An 18119-nucleotide genomic window follows, 5' to 3' on the forward strand; every position below is an offset into this window, starting at 1 on the left:
GAAACCTATGTCATTGTTCAAGCATTAAGCACCATTTTGAATCATTCAAAATAACTTAAAGTCAAACCTAGATAAGTTGTTTTTGTAACGTAATAAAAATAGGTAGTATCTAGATTTATTTTACGTTAGGTACTTATATCTTGTTAAAGTACTCTTTGTTTATGATGATGTGGAGGAAAATGTGTTACGTCGCACTAGTTTTAATTTTGTACGTGTATAAAGTGAGTATTTTATTAATAACTATATTTTAATTTAGTATCTGCCTGATCACTGGGTTACGCTTCGTGATTGTTACGCCATTTAGAATTATAGCTAAATTAGACATTCCGTAGCGTAAGTATGGAACAACCAATTTAGCTAGGGCTAGGACCCTAAATGGTCCCGTGTGGTGACTGTAGGTACATTTAATATCTGTATTCCACAGTAAAAGTAATAATAATTAGGGTGGAGGTTTTTTATTTTTCACACCATCACCACCTCGGAAAAGAGCTTTTTCTTCCCTGCTAGGAGGGATCAAAGTAACACTTTTCTGTTCTAGATAGCACACTATTTTTGCATTTTTTGCACATTAATTTTTTAGCTTAAATTATCTGTTTAAGCATCAGATTATTATTATTATTATTATTCTATAAGCAGGCAGGCAGTTGTGACAACTGATATTGCCTGTATCCAGTAATCATTGATAGTTGTCATTGACAAGTAGATGTATAGGTGTGCTTGTCTAGTTGATTTTTAAATTGGTTCACATTTTGTGCTGAGACCACATCTTCAGGAAGTTTGTTCCAAGCCCTCACTACTCGGTTGCTCAAAAAGTGTTTGTATGGGTTACTGTGGGACTTATGCCTTTCTAACTTTAAGTGATGACCTCTCAGACGGGTGTTGTTGTTGCGCTTGAACATTTCATGAAAATCCTTGAGGTCATAGTGCCCAGAGAGTATTTTATACGTCTCTATTAGGTCTCCACGTTCTCTGCGGTGCTTAAGAGTAGTGAGCTTCAGTTCCTTCAGTCTCTCCTCATATGGTTTGTTCTTAAGTTGCCTTGGTAATTTCGTGAAACTCCGTTGCACCTTCTCCAGCATATCTATGTCCTTGGCAAAGTAAGGGCTCCAGGCTTGAAAAGCATACTCCAGTATGGGTCTGACGTACATTTTGTAAATTTTTAACATCATTTCTGGTGTCAAGGTTTTGAAAGCTTTTCTAATGAGGTATATGAGGCTTCTGGCTTTTTTTACCATTGTAGAGATGTGCTCTTCCCACTTTAAATCCTCTGAGATCCTAACGCCTAGGTCAGTTTGTGTTTTTACAGCCGTTAGTGGGGTGCCATCCAAGTTGTAAGTCAGGCGGGGGTTCCGATTTCCTATGTGAAGTATAGTACATTTGGCAGAGTTCAGATTGATTAGCCATTCTTTAGACCAGCTTGCTAATGCATCCAAATCATCTTGTAGATGGCTGTAGTCTACGAGTGGGTTAACAAATAACTTGGTGTCATCCGCAAAGGCACTAATACTGCATTTTAGGCGACACGGAAGATCAACAGTATAGATTGTGTCAACACTGAGATTTTTTTTATTCTCCTCGTAGTTGATGTGAAAAGCAGTATGTGTCACACGGTATCAAAATTATTTCGTCTTGGTCGTTAACACTTGAATCCCTCATTACGCTCAGGATTCAATGTACGCCCTTGACGGAAATATATCATTTTGATCCCTTGTAACACAAACTAGTATTCATTTATAATTATGTACCTAGTCCATCGCCTGGGGGCCATACACTTATTACGTCGCACATTTATTAAAGTCTGATGTCATAAGTTAAAAGATCTGATATCAAGCGACTTTTGTACGATTGTATTTTTACCAAATAAAAAAATGTTTCAGAGCTCGCAACTATCGTACGGCGATATCGACAAAAAACATTACCTCGTATCAGAGGCCCACAACTTGTCCAAAATGATCTTCAACCGAGGGAGAAATAGTTATAACGAGCTCAAGCAAAAGTCCTTAGATACGATCGACACATTCTTAGACTTGGTGAAGATTATGAACGACATAATGGGACGTGAGTTGAGGGGCGCCATTGTGAAGTTTTATAAAATAAAATATTTTCACGATTTCACGAATTATATGATATCGATGGAGGAGGTGAGCATAAGTTTTTCACTGCTAAGCTACGCTCAGAAATATGAAGCATTAGTACCTAAATCTTATACCTCGAGCAATTCTTGTATATATTTATTTCGGGGATTTCGGAAATGGCTCTAACGTTTTTGAAGTTTGCTATATGGGGGTTTTCGGGGGCGAAAAATCGATCTAGTTAGGTCTTAATATTTTTTGATAGCAAAAACGTCATCCCGAGGATACTCTTCATGGGTTACGTATCTTTTGCACTTGTATGAAAACATTTTTTTTACAGATAGTAAACATTACGGAACATTGTCTAATAGAGCCTCTGGAAAAGCTGGCAGACCTCAGAGACCAGTTTCACGATGTCATCAAGAACTTTGAGGATGTCCGCAACTTTGACTCGGTCAATAAGTGCAATGACCAGTTGCCCGATGAGGTTGCTACAGCACATTGTATTCTTCACCAAGCTGTGTTGTAAGTATTAAGGCCCCTCCAGACTATGTGCGTGAATCGCGCGCGAAGACGCGAAAGCGTGGAGTCGATTTCACTGTCTGCGAAAATCGACTCAACACTCGCGCACGCGTGTGGAGGGCCTTTATGAAATTAATGAGAAATTAAGGCCTGTCCAGACGAAGACAATTTTTCGCCAATCTGATTAAATTGTCCGATCAAATCAGGTCATGCGGACACAAACGCCAATTTGGCTCGCCGAATTCGACCGCCGATTATGACCGATACCACCACGGTACTACCGATAAAATGGGGTGCGGACGCAATAATACCAATTTGTGACGCTAGTTAGGGGCATTTATTTCATATAGAGCGGTCAAATATCACCATAAAAATAAAATTGGCGAAAGTGGCCAAATTGGCGTTTGCGTCCGCCGCACCACCTGATTTGGTCGGACAATTTTATTAAACAGGTTGAAAAACGTCAAGTTTAGACGTTAAAATACCTTTGTGTATATTATACTTGGTCAACCAGATCTTGACAGTAGAAAAAGGCGGCAAATTTGAAAAATGTAGGCGCGAAAGGATATTGATCGTCCCATAGAAAATTTGAATTTCGCGCCTTCTTTTACTGACAAGATTTGGTTGACCAGCTATATATAACGTATTAATTTTATAAAAATAAGCATAGAAGAATTTTGAGATCTGTTTTTCTGGACCTACATCTACAGTGGCGCCAACTGGTGAGCATAAAAATGAAAAACGGTAGCCCTCATTTAAATATTCCAGATTTAACGAGGTAATGCAGCAGAGCCTGGGCACCATAGTGACCGTGAAGACCCGACAACACGCCCAAGACATGAACGAGTCCATTTACAACGTACAAACTTGCCTCAACAACTTCGTGCCAAAGTTTTTCGACCAACTCCTGGTCGACGTTTACACAGACGAATGCGAGTATTTAAAGGCGAGTTGATATCCGTTGTATCTACCTGTAATGGCTGTATTTAATGATACTTAAACATAGTAGTAGTAGTAGTAGTTATTTGAATTCTCATCTACTCGAAGGTTAGCTGGAAGAGATCCCTTACAGGGATAAGTTCGCCTTTGTACATTTATTTCTGTCAATATTATGTAAACCTGTGTTGTGTACAATAAAGTGATTACTACTACTACTACTACTAGTACAATCAAATAGAAAAAAAAACTATATTAAATAAGGTCAATGTGGCTAATTCTGTCATAGGGGCTTTCCGTCTAAAAGCGTTTTTCTCGTATAAAGGACAAATTGATATTATTTATTTCTGGCACAAATCCCATATATATAGTGTTAGTACAAAATTGATAATTTCATCGACAAAGCAGCATTGCTTTTAGTTTCAGCAATCAAAAGCAGATGGATTCTTTTCCTACGATGGAAAATCAAAGAAATATACGCTCGCGGACGAAATAGACCCTATGACGGCATTAGCCACATTGGCCTTAACTATACTTGGTCAACCAGATCTTGACAGTAGAAAAAGGCGGCAAATATGAAAAATGTAGGCGCGAAGGGATATCGTCCCATAGAAAATTTGAATTTCGCGCCTTTTTCTACTGACAAGATTTGGTTGACCAGCTATAACTATGAACATATTTCTGGGGTGATTCCACGAACCGAGGATCTCGACCTCTAAATTTTTGGTATCAGCGTAATTCGTCCCATTCGTTTTTCGTTCATTTCTTATGTCCGTCTCATTCTGTGTTAGTCACTCATTCTTTATTCGTCTCGATCGCTATATGTCCCTATCGTCTTAAGTACAATTATGTAACCTGTCTCTTTCTTAACAAGTCTTTTTCGTTTTTCGTCACGGTCTTCCTAGGACTCATTCTTTCTTATTCCCTTTCGATTTTTGTCTCATTCACTTATTCGTCTCATTTTTTTTCATGCATTCGTTATTAGTCACATTCGTGATTAGTCTCATTCATTTTCAGTCTAATTCTAAGTTCGTTACATTCGTTTTGCGTCTCGGTCACTATTTGTAACTATGAATGCAGTTATTCTTATTTTTTCATATGAAATAATGTTTATCTTGAGAAAAATTAACTATCTTAAGTATCTTAAGTCCCAGACCCTTCAGGGCCCTCATTTTTTTCCGTTCTGTATATGTACGGGACATATAAACTTCAATTTGTTTATGAATTCCGATCCGGAGGACATATGAATAGCAACTAAGACCTACTAGTACGGGACGATTAGCGAACGTGCCCAAAAAAGAACGGAACGAGTTACCATTAAAGACAAAAAAAGAGTGAGACGAATAACGAAAGTGACTAAAGATAAAGTGCGAATGATACCAAAAAAGAGAGACACAAACAAAGACATAGTCCTAGGAAGACCGTGACGAAAAACGAAAAAGACTTGTTAAGAAAGAGACAGGTTACATAATTGTACTTAAGACGATAGGGACATATAGCGATCGAGACGAATAAAGAATGAGTGACGAACACAGAATGAGACGGACATAAGAAATGAACGAAAAACGAATGGGACGAATTACGCTGATACCAAATTTTTTTTATGCATCTGCAGGTGGTGAACGCATCAATCACGGACTTGATGAAAGATAAAGCCAACGTGACTCACTTCCCGAGCAAGTGGAAGCCTTTAACGGATCTGCTTAAAGCAAAGTAAGTTCTGCAATCAAAATTCATAAAAAAACCCTCGGAATCCTCCCATGGGATGGGGTTGGCAACTGTCAAAGGTTTGCATAGATGGCGCCGTCATAGCTTGCCTCTTTTTCTATGAGATTTTACCATGATTTTATTTAAAGGGCTGGTATCCAATTCCATAAAAAAAAATTACACAATACTAGGGATTGACAGGGCAAGCTTGGGGCAAGGTATGATGGCATGGCGCCATCTGCTAAATACTTTAGTATTGCCCTAGAGCAGAAACGTATCATTTTTTCACCACACTAGCTCGGAAGGGCTTACTTTGCACTTCAAAACCTGATAGCAAAGTTGCATTTTATTCACATGTGAGGCAAAGTAATCAAATGCAAATTTTAAGTTGTTTTCTTATGTTTTCTTGTAGAATTGACTTTTAAATGATGATTTTGGATGATAAATATTCAAAAAAAATTATTTGGATTTGATTTGGTTTGATATTTTACATTTAATATTTGCTTTTGGAATCTTTCGCTTGCTCGGATATCAATATTAGCACGAGCGGTTAACACTGACTTAATATAAAAGAAATAGACACACAAAGCAGAACAAAAACGTCAAGAAATGTGGATCCCAATGACGTTTCGCACCATTTGCATTGATGATAAAAACGCTTACGTAAATTTTGAGTCAAGATAAATGTTTCGTACAGAAAAGAGCTTAATGTCGTAAGCATTAAGTGTCAAATTTGCAAACATAAGTACCAACACTGTTAAAAAATTTAGTCCGATGGCACTTTAGTAACGTATTTACGTCAAACAACGTCAAACGAGAATAATGAACGAATGGAGTCACTTTGGTACACTTTAATATGTATTACCGTACAGGAAAACCAATTGAAGTAATAAATAAAACAAATTTAATTTAATCGGGAGCTCAAATAAAATTAATTCGTGGTTCAAATTCAAACAAATTAAATTTTTAATTCGTAAGTATACGTCTTTAAATACTAATTTCCTTGAAATAAATTCTACTTATTAAATAACTGTGTATCTAAGATCTACATTTACTCATAGCGCGGGTGTACGGGGACATTTAGATACTGATTGGATTTTTTTTATAAAGTCTACCTATACTTTATAAAAAAAATCCTGTGGTTGTCACTGTGTTCCGACAGGTTTAGCATTTACAGTTAGTCGATATAAGCCCTTATTGGTGGTGTATATGTCGGAAACAGGGAAATGGCCCGAACACACAAGTGCCGTTTTGCCTTGTTTAAAACTGCATCACCCCTATCTCTTGCTATAATTAAATAGCAGTCCACTTTGCACGTCGCATAGGTTTTCTTGGAAATCTTGAATTTAAACATAATATTATTTCTTATGAATTCCATATAAAAATATAAAAAAATATTGACCTCACATCGACTCATTAGATTTTTGTTCCTTAACATCCCTTCTTTGGTACTAACAAATTAATTTATTCAAAACCATAAAATTACCACCAGATTACATAAATTATGTAATGCTATCCAAAGAACTAACCGAAAGAAATACATTCCATCCTTTTTCCTTGTTTTATCATTGTTATTTTTACATATTTTAACGGCACATTTCGTAATTGTTGACAACTTCACATTTGAGCGTTTCAAACAAGACTAAACGAAAAAGTAATGCATGATCTGTTTTGACATCACTTTTGTGGGGCCATTTTTGGCGGCTGATTGGGTATCCAGTTCTTTATACTATATCAATGGCGGTTAAACAACAACTTTGCCCCCTTGTAAAACAAATAACTATTGCACACTTCGTAGATATTAGGTACTTTATGATGTATTTTCGCTTTTCAGACTTAAATCCCCGAGCCACGTGTTGAACCAGCCAATTTTTGCAACGATATTCGCCATCGTCAATAACACAAGTGACGATGCAACGAGAAGAGTTTTACACTAGAGGGCGCCTGTAGTTTCTTAGGTTACCCATTAACAGTCCGCCTGCAGTCTCTGGTCCTATCAGGCGGCCTGCCGTCCTAGGCCAATAACGTCTAGTCTAGACAGATAAGCGATTATTGACTGTCGGCAATGGCCTGCTGGCACCTCTGCCTCTACAGACTAGCAGTTGGGACTGTTGAGTCGCCAGTTTTCGCCCCAATACCACGACTTATATCATCCAGCGAACTGGTATATCTGTGGGTCCCGTTAGGGAACTGATTGGAATTAAATTGAAAATACTTGCCTATTTGTGTAAAGAGCAAAGCTGGTTTTTGCTACGAGTGCTAATCTTTGAGTCCTGAGCGAATGATTCTATATATAATAGAATCACGAAGCGATAAAAAAGTGTATGATTTCAGATTTAATTTATTTTTATATGTAATGTGTAGGTACATCTTAGTTTAAAACACCAGAATAAATCTTTTGTATATATGATGTTTTTACTTTAGAATTCGGATAATACCAAAGAATACGAAGAACCCTCATCTACACGAAGGTTAGCTGGAAGAGATCCCTTAAAGGGATAAGTTCGCTTTCAATTTTACCTCTATTTCTGTAATCTTTATGTAAACTTGTGTAAAATAAAGTGATTACTACTACTATTACTATTACCCAAAACAGACAATGAAATATCAATTTTATTTTATTAGCTACTAAATAAAACAAAAACTATCCGGTTTATGAATTTTAATCTAAAATCACTTAAGAATCTTATAAACACATGGTATTGTCGATATATTATAAGGTATTTTAATACGTAACTGAAGTATTTAATATATGTAGGGTGCATTGGGGTAAATCCGAAGGCGGGGTAATTTTGAAAATGGCATATAAATATCTACTAAACTAGAAACACTTTCTACTGTAGCAACAGTACGCAAGATGCCATGTAAGCGTTGCAGTGGCGTAAGCGTTGTTAAAGTATGAAATGTTTTTAGTTTATTTGCCATTCTCTAAATTACCCCGCTTTCGGATTTACCTCAATGCACCCTATACAATTATACATTCATATTAAATTACTAATCGATTAATAAAACGCTTAACAATTGTCTTAGGGCATATTACGTTTAAATCAAAAAATAAAACAACGTAAATTTAAGAGCACTCCTTAAAATTTTGCACATCCAAAAAAAATACATTTAGTATATTATATAACCTTTTTCTAATCACTACACCTTATAAAACAAAGTGCGCCGCGTCTGTCTGTTTGTGTGTTTGTATGTTCGCGATAAACTCAAAAACTACTGAACGGATTTTCATGCGGTTTTCACCTATCGATATAGTGATTCTTGAGGAAGGTTTATGTATAATTTGTTAACCCGTGCGAAGCCGGGGCGGGTCGCTAGTACTAAATAAACGTAAACGAGTGTAATTTTAAAACTTATTAACATAGCGATTATTTAATCGGTGCCCATTTCTTTACATTGTATAATGTATATAATAATTATAAGTATAGATATAATGTATAAGTATAGATATAGTGAACATACATACACAACACTTTTGAGCCCCGTGAGATATCTGGAACAAAGAATAATCATATGTTTCTGTTGTTTAATGTCTGATCATATTAGTATTTATTTATTTTCACCACACCAGCTCGGAAAGGCTTACTTTGCACTTCAAAAACTGATAGCAAAGTTGCATTTTATTCACATGTGAGGCAAAGTAGTCAAATGCAAATTTTGAGTTGTTTTCTTGTTTGCTGGTAGAATTGACTTTTAAATGATTTGGATTTGATTTGGTTTGATTTTGTTTGATATTTTACATTTAATATTTGCTTCGGGTTGGTGTGGTGAATTTTTTTGTAATAATAACTATTACTGTTGCCCAACCCTAAACAGTGAAAGGAGGCAGTGAGATGTTTATAGGTTAGTTTCAATTTTGATTTGACAAAGTACATATCATTTTCCATGCGTTGTCCCGGCATTTTGCCACGGCTCATGGGAGCCTGGGGTCCGCTTGGCAACTAATCCAAGGAATCGGCGTGGGCACTAGTTTTTACGAAACCGACTGCCATCTGACCTTCCAACTCAGAGGGTAAACAGGCCATATTGGGATTAGTTCGGTTTCCTCACGATGTTTTCTTTCATCGAAAAGCGACTGGTAAATATCGAATGATATTTCTTACATAAGTTTCGAAAAATTGGTACGAGCCGGGGTTTGAACCCTCGACCTCCGGATTGCAAGTAGCACGCTCTTACCACTAGGCCACGAGCTCTTCGATTTGACAAAGTACAGTATATAAATTGAGGGGTGATTAGAATTTGTTTTTAATGAATTTCCTACTAACTAGATATTTCCTAGATATTTAATTTTAATTAAGTTAGCACTTTTTTATCCACTGCTCATTGTTCGGTTTTGCTATCCTGTCCTATGTGTAATAGTGTAAATGTTTCTACTGTCCTTAGCTAGATATAAATACGGCTGTGGCAGAATAACAGCTTCCGTTGCTGGAAGTCTTTAGGGCCGCTGTGCCCCGGAGTCTTTTGGCACAGACATTAGCTGAGCCACCTTCCCTTTCAATTAGTTTGTAAGCATTATTGTGTACTTTTATTATGTACCTATGTTCAAACTCTTTGAATAAACGTCTTTTATTATTATTTCCTTTATTCATTTAATTTCTCAGAGCACTCCTTAAAATTTTGCACATCCAAAAACAAAAAACAAAGTCAGTCAGTCTTTTTGTCATTTTCCATTCTTTTTTTTTTTTCTTTATTATTATTATTATTAACTTACATAGTAGTTTCAGTCCTTGTGCAGGAACTTGTTGAAGGCCTGGTAGGAAGACTCCAGGTCGAAGATGAGCTGTCTCCCCTGGGCCTCGGACAGCTCGTCGGAGGCCGACATCTCTGACAGCTTGTCCAGCCATTCCTGGACCTGCGCAGAGTTAAATATCACCTTAGTGTAAGGCCTGAGTGGACGCTCGCTCGGCGGGGCGTGCAGCGTGGCTGTGGGCTCACGCGTGATGTGAGCAGCGTGCACTAAGGCCGCTCCTATACGTGCGCATTTGTTTAACATGCACGCCCCGCTGCACGCACAACTCGAGCGTCCACTCAGGCCTTACACTTAGGCCCAAGATACCCGATCCCTTTGATATAATGATTGAGTCATAATATAATGATTGTCAGATCATCATTAGTCATAATTCCCCACCGCAAATTATATTCACTAACCTTCAGTTTCCCCTCAAAGTCCTCCGGCAGCATCATGAGACGGTCCATGGTGTCTCGCAGGTCCCGGAGCTCGGGCTGGATCATGTCCATGGCACGGAACTACAGACGAAGCTGGTCCATCAGGGACCCAAGTGTCTGACACCACTGACCTTCAGTTTCCCCTCAAAGTCCTCCGGCAGCATCATGAGACGGTCCATGGTGTCTCGCAGGTCCCGGAGCTCGGGCTGGATCATGTCCATGGCACGGAACTACAGGCGGGGCTGGTCCATCAGGGACCCAAGTGTCTGACACCACTGACCTTCAGTTTCCCCTCAAAGTCCTCCGGCAGCATCATGAGACGGTCCATGGTGTCTCGCAGGTCCCGGAGCTCGGGCTGGATCATGTCCATGGCACAGAACTACAGGCGGGGCTGGTCCATCAGGGACCCAAGTGTCTGACACCACTGACCTTCAGTTTCCCCTCAAAGTCCTCCGGCAGCATCATGAGACGGTCCATGGTGTCTCGCAGGTCCCGGAGCTCGGGCTGGATCATGTCCATGGCACGGAACTCCAGGCGGAGCTTGTCCATCAGGGTGATGAATAGCTGGAATCATATAAACAATTCATTAGTTCACTTATCTTATCTTAAGACACACAATTAAATACACATGGAATGTTAAATAAGCTTAAAAATAATAATACAAAAAATCTATAAATAAACTTAAAATAAATGCCCTATAAATAAAATTATTAAATTCATTAGAAATTACTAAAGAGAATATGAAATGGAGGCGAATTGTCAAAGTAAATTATGTAGCCAAAGTAAAACTGCCATCTTTTGACAGAAGATTACAACTTTTAGAATGCCATCTGATTTTGATCCTTATTCTTTCACTGATGTGTGTTAAATATCAAAAAGTGTCGCCATCTACTCGAGACTAGGCCAAGGGTATGGTGCAATCTTTTCGAGCGATGGCGACACTTTACCTTTTGATATTTAACAAATTTAGTTTCCTTGGTGAAAACTTTTGTGTGAAATTTCCGAGTACTTTTCCAATGTATTGGAAAGTTTCTGTAACATGCATAAGTATCTTTATCCTACTTAACAAACCAGAGGGCCAGAGGAAACCTCGAACAAGATGGGAGGATGAACTCAAACTTACAGCGGGCCCGAACTGGAGATGTCAGACCCCAATGGAAAGAGCTGGAGGAGGCCTTTGCCAAGCGGCACACATGAGTTAAGAGACGTACTCTAACTCAGAATAAAAGGGCTTAATAGATAGATAGACTTAACAAACTACAGGCCAGTTTAATACTCACCGAAACAATCTCGGCGATGTATTTGTTGGTGTTGCCCTTGTCATCCTTGACCAGGTTGGGCTTGTTCTCTCTTATACGCTCCAGCGCTGCCGGGCAGTCTAACTGGAAATATTAACCATAGATATGAGCATAATGGAGTAAGATCGTAACGGATTGGTACCCAAGAGGTTGCACACGGAGTCAGAAGAAACCTCGAACAAGATGGGAGGATGAACTCAATCTCACAGCGGGCCCGAAATGGAGAAGAGTGGCCCACGACAGACCCCAATGGAAAGAGCTAGAGGAGGCCTTTGCCAAGCGGCACACTGAGCTTAGAGGCATACTCTAACTCAGAACAAAAGGGCTTAATAGATAGATAGATGAGCATAAGTAAAGAAATAGTGGTAACTCACTCCATATATCAGTTTTCTTACCAAAACGCGAGTTATTTTGTAGGTAAAGAACTATTTTGTGTATTTCTTTCAAAAACTTAACCCCAGTAGTTTCGGAGATAAAGGGGGGGAATGGTCGGACAGACAGACAGATGCACGAGAGATCCTAAAAGGGCTCCGTTTTTTCTTTTGAGGTATGGAACCCTAAAAAGTGATCACATAAACAGGTATGGTTGCTGATATTGCACAATTCTACATAATTTTACTGGTTTACAACTGTAATGATAAAAATTCAATCCTATTCTTTAAAACAAATTTAAGTATTAAGGTAGTAACTTTGCATTACTTAATTATTTATTGAAAAACATACAACTGAATTGATAACCTCCTTTTGAGATTTGAAAGTTGGTTAAAATTACCGAACATTACAAAGGAAGTAAAACTGTAAAAAAGGTCTGTGAAATACTTACTCTGAACTTTGTAATGAAGGCCTCAATATTAGGGAACTCTGTGCCTTGCACCTGCTTGAACGCGACCTTGTACTGCACTAGCAGGCGGCTACACGCCGCAGTATACTCTTGAGCCCGCACCAAGTCCCTCATATAGGCTTTCTCGAGGTGCTGTAGTGTACTAACTACAGCATATAACTCTGCCATGTTATCATGCCTGAAATTAGTTAAAAATATCATAAACCTGTTTGTAAATGACTAAAAAGGCTTAAATAACAGTATAAAGCTAGTAAATGAGCTAATAATTGATAATTTTAAGCTATAGACAAATATTGACTATGATTCGTTCGTTTGAGAAATTAAGAGGTTTTCAGATAAAATACTCACTTTTCACGCTCTCTGGCGTTGCGATAGAGCTTAACTTCCTCGTATAACTCAGGTCTTGTGTCTGTAAAAGTGGTAAAGTGCTGATAATTGGTAAAAACAAAGGATAAAATAAAATTAAATATTAGATCACAAAGTACAAACCTTGCATTGTGAACGTATCTCGGGGGTGATAAAACGTAAGGCAAGCTTAGAAGGGTAATAATTGAGTGGAACACGCACTAATTTTAAGGAGAACAAATTGAAAACAATATTTATTTTACTAAGACGATGACAAATCCATTCGCCCTTTAATCGAGTTTTGACGTATAATTGAACGAATGAAAATATTGATGACTGATAGTGAATAGTGATGTCCTTAAATTTTGCTGTTGCAATAAATTTATTTCTTGCTCAAAAAACGCGGCGTGCGAAACGTTCGTGTGTTTAGGCCATTGAGTTCGTCCCTTTACACCATGGCAACACTGGTATACTGGCAAGATGACGTAATTGTCCAATATGGCGGATGACGCGCGCACACCCTGCCGCCCGCGCCCGTAGTATCTTCGGCAACTGCCATTCGTCTCAAACGATTTCACCTTGCTATGAATAAAAACGGTGAATAACTCGTGTACGAAATTGTTCAAGTAACAATCTGATTGTTGGACCTCAAAAGTGCGTTGTGAAACTGCGTTTGTAAAGGTGGATTCGTGGTTGGTGTTGTATTTACCAGTTCTGTCTTTATTTTGTTGAAACTGAAGTGTTTACGTGCTAAAACCGGAGTATTGTGAGTTAACATAGCGGTGCTCGGGCTTCGCACTTGCCGTTTAATGGGATCTTGTTGATTATCAGGTCAGTATTTTTGAATTACGATTGTAAACTGAAAATTCTTAAGTTAGCCGTTCTTATCTGACTGTTTTCATACATATTTTGGGCTAATTTTGAATTGAAAAGTATTGTAAAAGGAGTAAAACACGTAATATGACGTTACTATAGTATTTGTATAGTAGTAAATAGTTTTATTCTTATTGGAATGTACTCGGACCGAGCGTGTAGGGCGCGGTGCCGGTCGTCCTAGATTTCTTTCAAGTACATCCACACGGGCAGTTTGGCACGTAGGCTGGTCCGAAGGCAACGCTTTTATGGTCAGTTTTTGTCACGAAAATGTTATTGTGTGGCTTTAGTCGCGTGCTGAATTAACGACGTTTTTTTGAGCAGTCTTTAACTTAAATAGTTAGAACATAATAGTCACGTTACATTAATCAAATACACAGTCAGATAGAGTTGTTTCGTATATGTTATTTGTAACAAAAATAGTTTGCACAGTAGTTACAAATCATATGATATAAATAAAACAACAAAATTCATTTAAAATGTAATATTTTCTGTACAATTTTATTCTTAGTAACAGTTTCATCTCAATATCTTTACCTGACTTTGGTAAAAACTTTTCTTATTAGTTGCTTGTAAGTTTCGGTTTAAGTATACATTCAATCATAACAAATCTAAAATGCTAAAATTATCTAATTGTCCTTAAATATTATCTAATTGTCATTTGGAACCCAGTTACATGTCAATGTAATTTATAGAATAGAATAGAATACATTTATTCAGAAAGCTCTTCAATTTAAGTATTACATGAGATAAAAATGGCTTGGCATATCACGATCGATGACATTAGCGAAGCTGATATTCGAACAGCTATCAACCGCCTACGTCCCAAATATACTCAAGGCCCTGACGGAATACCCCAATTCCTAATCAAGGACTGTCGCGAAGCATTTATCCAACCGCTAAAATATATATTTAACCTCGCATTAAAAAACAAAACGTACCCATCCATCTGGAAAACCTCCAAAGTTCTGCCAATATATAAATCTGGCTCCAAATCTGACGTCCGTAACTACAGACCGAGCGCTGTATTATCAATTTTTGGGAAAGTCTTTGAATCTGTAATTTACGCCAAAATATATAAACAGCTCAATGGCTGGTTCCGCGACGAACAGCACGGGTTTTTACCGAGGCGCTCAACAACATCTAACTTAATAAATGTGTCTCGTTAATATCTAATAATCTGGACCAGCGACGACAAGTAGATATTGCCTATTTTGATTTCCAAAAGGCATTTGATAAAGTCGATAATGATGTGCTGCTCAAGAAGCTGTCAATCGCGGGATTCAGCACCCACCTACTAGAATTGCTGGCCAACTACCTGTCGGAAAGAAATCAATTCGTTCAGTACGACGGCGCGCGTTCCTCTACGTTCTTGGTCACGTCAGGTATTGGGCAAGGAAGTAGTCTCGGACCCCTCCTATTTCTTATCCTCGTTAATGACTTACCATCAGTACTCAGCCATTCAACGTGCCTTTTATTTGCCGACGACCTGAAACTGGCATTACCAATTAACAGCATTGAAGATTCTTCTCTACTGCAACTAGATATCGATAATGTTTCTGCCTGGGCTTGTAATAATAGTCTGACGCTGAACATTGAAAAATGCTCAGTTATTACGTATACGCGTAATCGACATCCCGTAAATCACCCCTATACATTAGAAGGTAAAACCCTGAAACGCGTCACTGAAATCAAGGATCTTGGTACATGGTTTGATACACAGCTCACGTTCAACCAGCACATTACGAAGACCTGTAACGATGCCCGAAGATGCTTAGGGTTTGTCATACGCCAAGCCAAGTTGTTCACCAACAGACACGCACTAACCGCCCTATACAACTCGTTCGTCCGGTCCAAGCTAGAAACAAATGCGATTATTTGGAATCCCCACGAAAAACATTACACGCTTCTAGTGGAAAGAGTCCAAAAATCCTTCGTTAGGTTCCTATATAAGAAATTATACGGGTATTATCCTCTTCTGTATCCAACATTATTCGTGTTGGGTATGGTAGACTACACATCCCTCGAAACCCGCAGGAGTATATATCTAGTCAAATATTTCTTCCAACTAATACGAGGGACAATAACTAACTCCCAATTACTGTCACAAATAGCAATTCGTGTTCCCCGACTCACTGCTAAAGTGCTACGTCCTCGACGCCGCGGTCTCTTCGCTGTCCCTACAACTCGAACTCGCTTGCTTGCTAACTCTCCTCTTTACCAAGCACAGACGCTACTGAACGACATATTAGACAGCGACGACCAACTCGATATCTTCAATACAACCGAGACCAAATTCCTAGCCGCATCATGTCGTTATATCGAGAAAATCGTAACCACTAGCTCCATTATTTACGAATGAGTGCATTATTAGGTATAAATCAGTTATGTGCCTATTTATTATGTATAAATGAATTTAATATTAATCCTATTAGAGTAAATTGTGACATATTTTTAAAAATGAAAATAGTAATATTTATTTTATTTGATTTTAATCTTCTTATATAGGTACATATCATTTAAATTATTATCATTATTTTATTTAGACGATTTTGACATTAATATTGTTCCTAATTCCATAATTATTCGGTATTGTACATATAATTTAAGTTTTGATTTAATCCGATTGTATTTTATTGTATTTATTGCAGTTAATGCATGCTAGACACTAAGCAATGTAATGCCAATTAGCACGTAAGGTTCATCTGTAAGTGCTGATTGATTGAAGTGAATAAATGAAATGAAAATGAAAAAAAAATCCGAACACTTAACTTACTACATACAAATTTTGTTTTGTTTTATTTTATTTATTATACAAAAGGCTTAAGATAAGTTTTTTGTGTTTACTTTATTTAATCTGTCTTGAGCAATGCACAATTTAGACATGACAGTCCCCTACATGACATAATCCCTGACTTCCTTTTATTAACCAATGCCTAAAATAAGAATGACTAACAGACAGACAGATAAGTGACAATTCTGACTCCAGTGCTCCTGGTGACATCATGCTAGTAAAATACTGTTTTATGTTATCAACAAGTTATTTATTTGATATTAGCCAATTCCTGGTGTCATTTTTGTTAATTATTAAATTAATTGCATGCAAAAAATAACCAGCATTGTAATTATTTAGCAGATTAGCAAAGCAATATTTGGGGCATTATCTATGAAAAGGGACCTTATTGTCGATGGCGCTTACGCCGCACAGCGTCGCGCGGCATTGTATTTGTATCGGAGCATTGTTAATAGTGGCGTAACCACCATCGACAATAAGGTCCCTTTTCATAGATAACCTCACATTTTTGTTTCAGTATCCTTAGCCACAATATTATTCTGAATTTATTTGTGAACCATAGATATTCAAATTTATTCATATGGTTGTGTGTCTGATGGCTCATTTAATGAGATGAACTCAATTCTGTCCTATTTTTATGCCTTTACCGATATGCTTCCAAATATCTGTCATAAAATAAAGCTATGAAAATAAACTAAGAATCAATCAAAAAATATACAACACCCGATCAACCTATATTTCACAACTTCCTTCCTAAATTTATATCTGAAATGCCAGATGTCTTGGGTGGTCCATGTTTTCTATTTCTCACCATCATCACATGCAAAAAACGGATACATAGCATAATGTACAAGTCGCAAAATGAGCACTAGTGCAAATCGCAGAAGGTGCAGGTAGTAAAACGAGCAGGTCGCAAAATGTGCAAGTCGTAAACAGTGCAGGTCGCAAAATGTGCAAATCGTAAGAAGTGCAGGTCGCATAATGTGCAAATCGTAAAAAGTGCAGGTCGCAATATGTGCAAATCGTAAAAAGTGCAGGTCGTGAAAGGTGCATATCGTTATATCGTTTGCTTTGTGTGTCGTCCATAGTTTAAGTGCATGGTTGAAAGGCCGATGGGCATATTTCAAAGCACTGCCTCATAAATTATTTACTCATAAAACAAGTTTACGATAAGGGATCAAAATAAAAAATAAAAATACCAGACTTGTTTCAAAATATTTTAAAATTCGGTAATCAACAGAAGCCTTTTTGGCAACGATGACGCTTTTTGGAACTGTAGTATCCGAGCTCTATTTCAAAATCTACACATTTTACGACCTGCTCATTATGAGAGTTGCTTGCACATTTTGAGATCTGCTCATTATGAGATCTGCGCATTATGCGATCTGCTCCTTATGAGATATGCACATTTTGCGATCTGCTCATTATGAGATATGCACATTTTGCGATCTGCTCATTATGAGATCTGCACATTTTGCGATCTGCTCATTATGAGATCTGCACATTTTGCGATCTGCTCATTTTACGTAGCCTGCACATTTTGCGACTTGGACATTATGCTA

The 18119-nt window shown here is 37.8% G+C and overlaps 3 protein-coding genes across 3 annotated transcripts in view; 2 read left to right on the plus strand and 1 right to left on the minus strand.

Moving 5' to 3' along the window:
* Positions 1-132: 132 nt before the first annotated feature.
* On the plus strand, positions 133-7190 carry LOC134657791 (uncharacterized). The gene is made up of 6 exons (XM_063513338.1): positions 133-221; positions 1878-2141; positions 2413-2597; positions 3363-3540; positions 5146-5243; positions 7072-7190. The coding sequence occupies exons 1-6, from the start codon at positions 162-164 to the stop codon at positions 7172-7174; spliced, it is 888 nt and encodes a 295-aa protein (XP_063369408.1). The 5' UTR covers positions 133-161; the 3' UTR covers positions 7175-7190.
* A 2767-nt stretch (positions 7191-9957) lies between these two features.
* LOC134657977 (vacuolar protein sorting-associated protein 28 homolog) lies at positions 9958-13201 on the minus strand. Its single transcript, XM_063513583.1, has 6 exons — positions 13035-13201; positions 12894-12954; positions 12528-12723; positions 11687-11788; positions 10836-10970; positions 9958-10092 (listed from the first exon to the last, which is right to left on the minus strand). Exons 1-6 carry the CDS (start codon positions 13039-13041, stop codon positions 9961-9963), a joined length of 633 nt encoding a protein of 210 aa, XP_063369653.1. The 5' UTR covers positions 13042-13201; the 3' UTR covers positions 9958-9960.
* A 207-nt stretch (positions 13202-13408) lies between these two features.
* The window catches only part of LOC134657934 (protein 4.1 homolog), a 105100-nt gene continuing 100389 nt past the window's right edge, over positions 13409-18119 (plus strand). The window contains exon 1 of the mRNA XM_063513529.1: positions 13409-13721. The gene's annotated coding sequence lies outside the window, so the exon portion shown is untranslated. The remainder of the gene's footprint in view (positions 13722-18119) is intronic.

The sequence above is a fragment of the Cydia amplana genome, chromosome 21 (assembly GCF_948474715.1).
Source record: "Cydia amplana chromosome 21, ilCydAmpl1.1, whole genome shotgun sequence".
In the NCBI taxonomy this organism is placed as follows: Eukaryota; Metazoa; Arthropoda; class Insecta; order Lepidoptera; family Tortricidae; genus Cydia; species Cydia amplana.

Coding starts and splice junctions, on each gene's coding strand:
- LOC134657791 (XM_063513338.1), top strand. CDS start 162: ATGATGATGTGGAGGAAAATGTGTTACGTCGCACTAGTTTTAATTTTG. Junction 222..1,877: donor TAATTTTGTACGTGTATAAA/GTGAGTATTTTA, acceptor AAAATGTTTCAG/AGCTCGCAACTATCGTACGG. Junction 2,142..2,412: donor ATATGATATCGATGGAGGAG/GTGAGCATAAGT, acceptor TTTTTTTTACAG/ATAGTAAACATTACGGAACA.
- LOC134657977 (XM_063513583.1), bottom strand. Junction 11,789..12,527: donor CCTTCATTACAAAGTTCAGA/GTAAGTATTTCA, acceptor TAATATTTCCAG/TTAGACTGCCCGGCAGCGCT. Junction 10,093..10,835: donor ACTTTGAGGGGAAACTGAAG/GTCAGTGGTGTC, acceptor AACTCTGCGCAG/GTCCAGGAATGGCTGGACAA.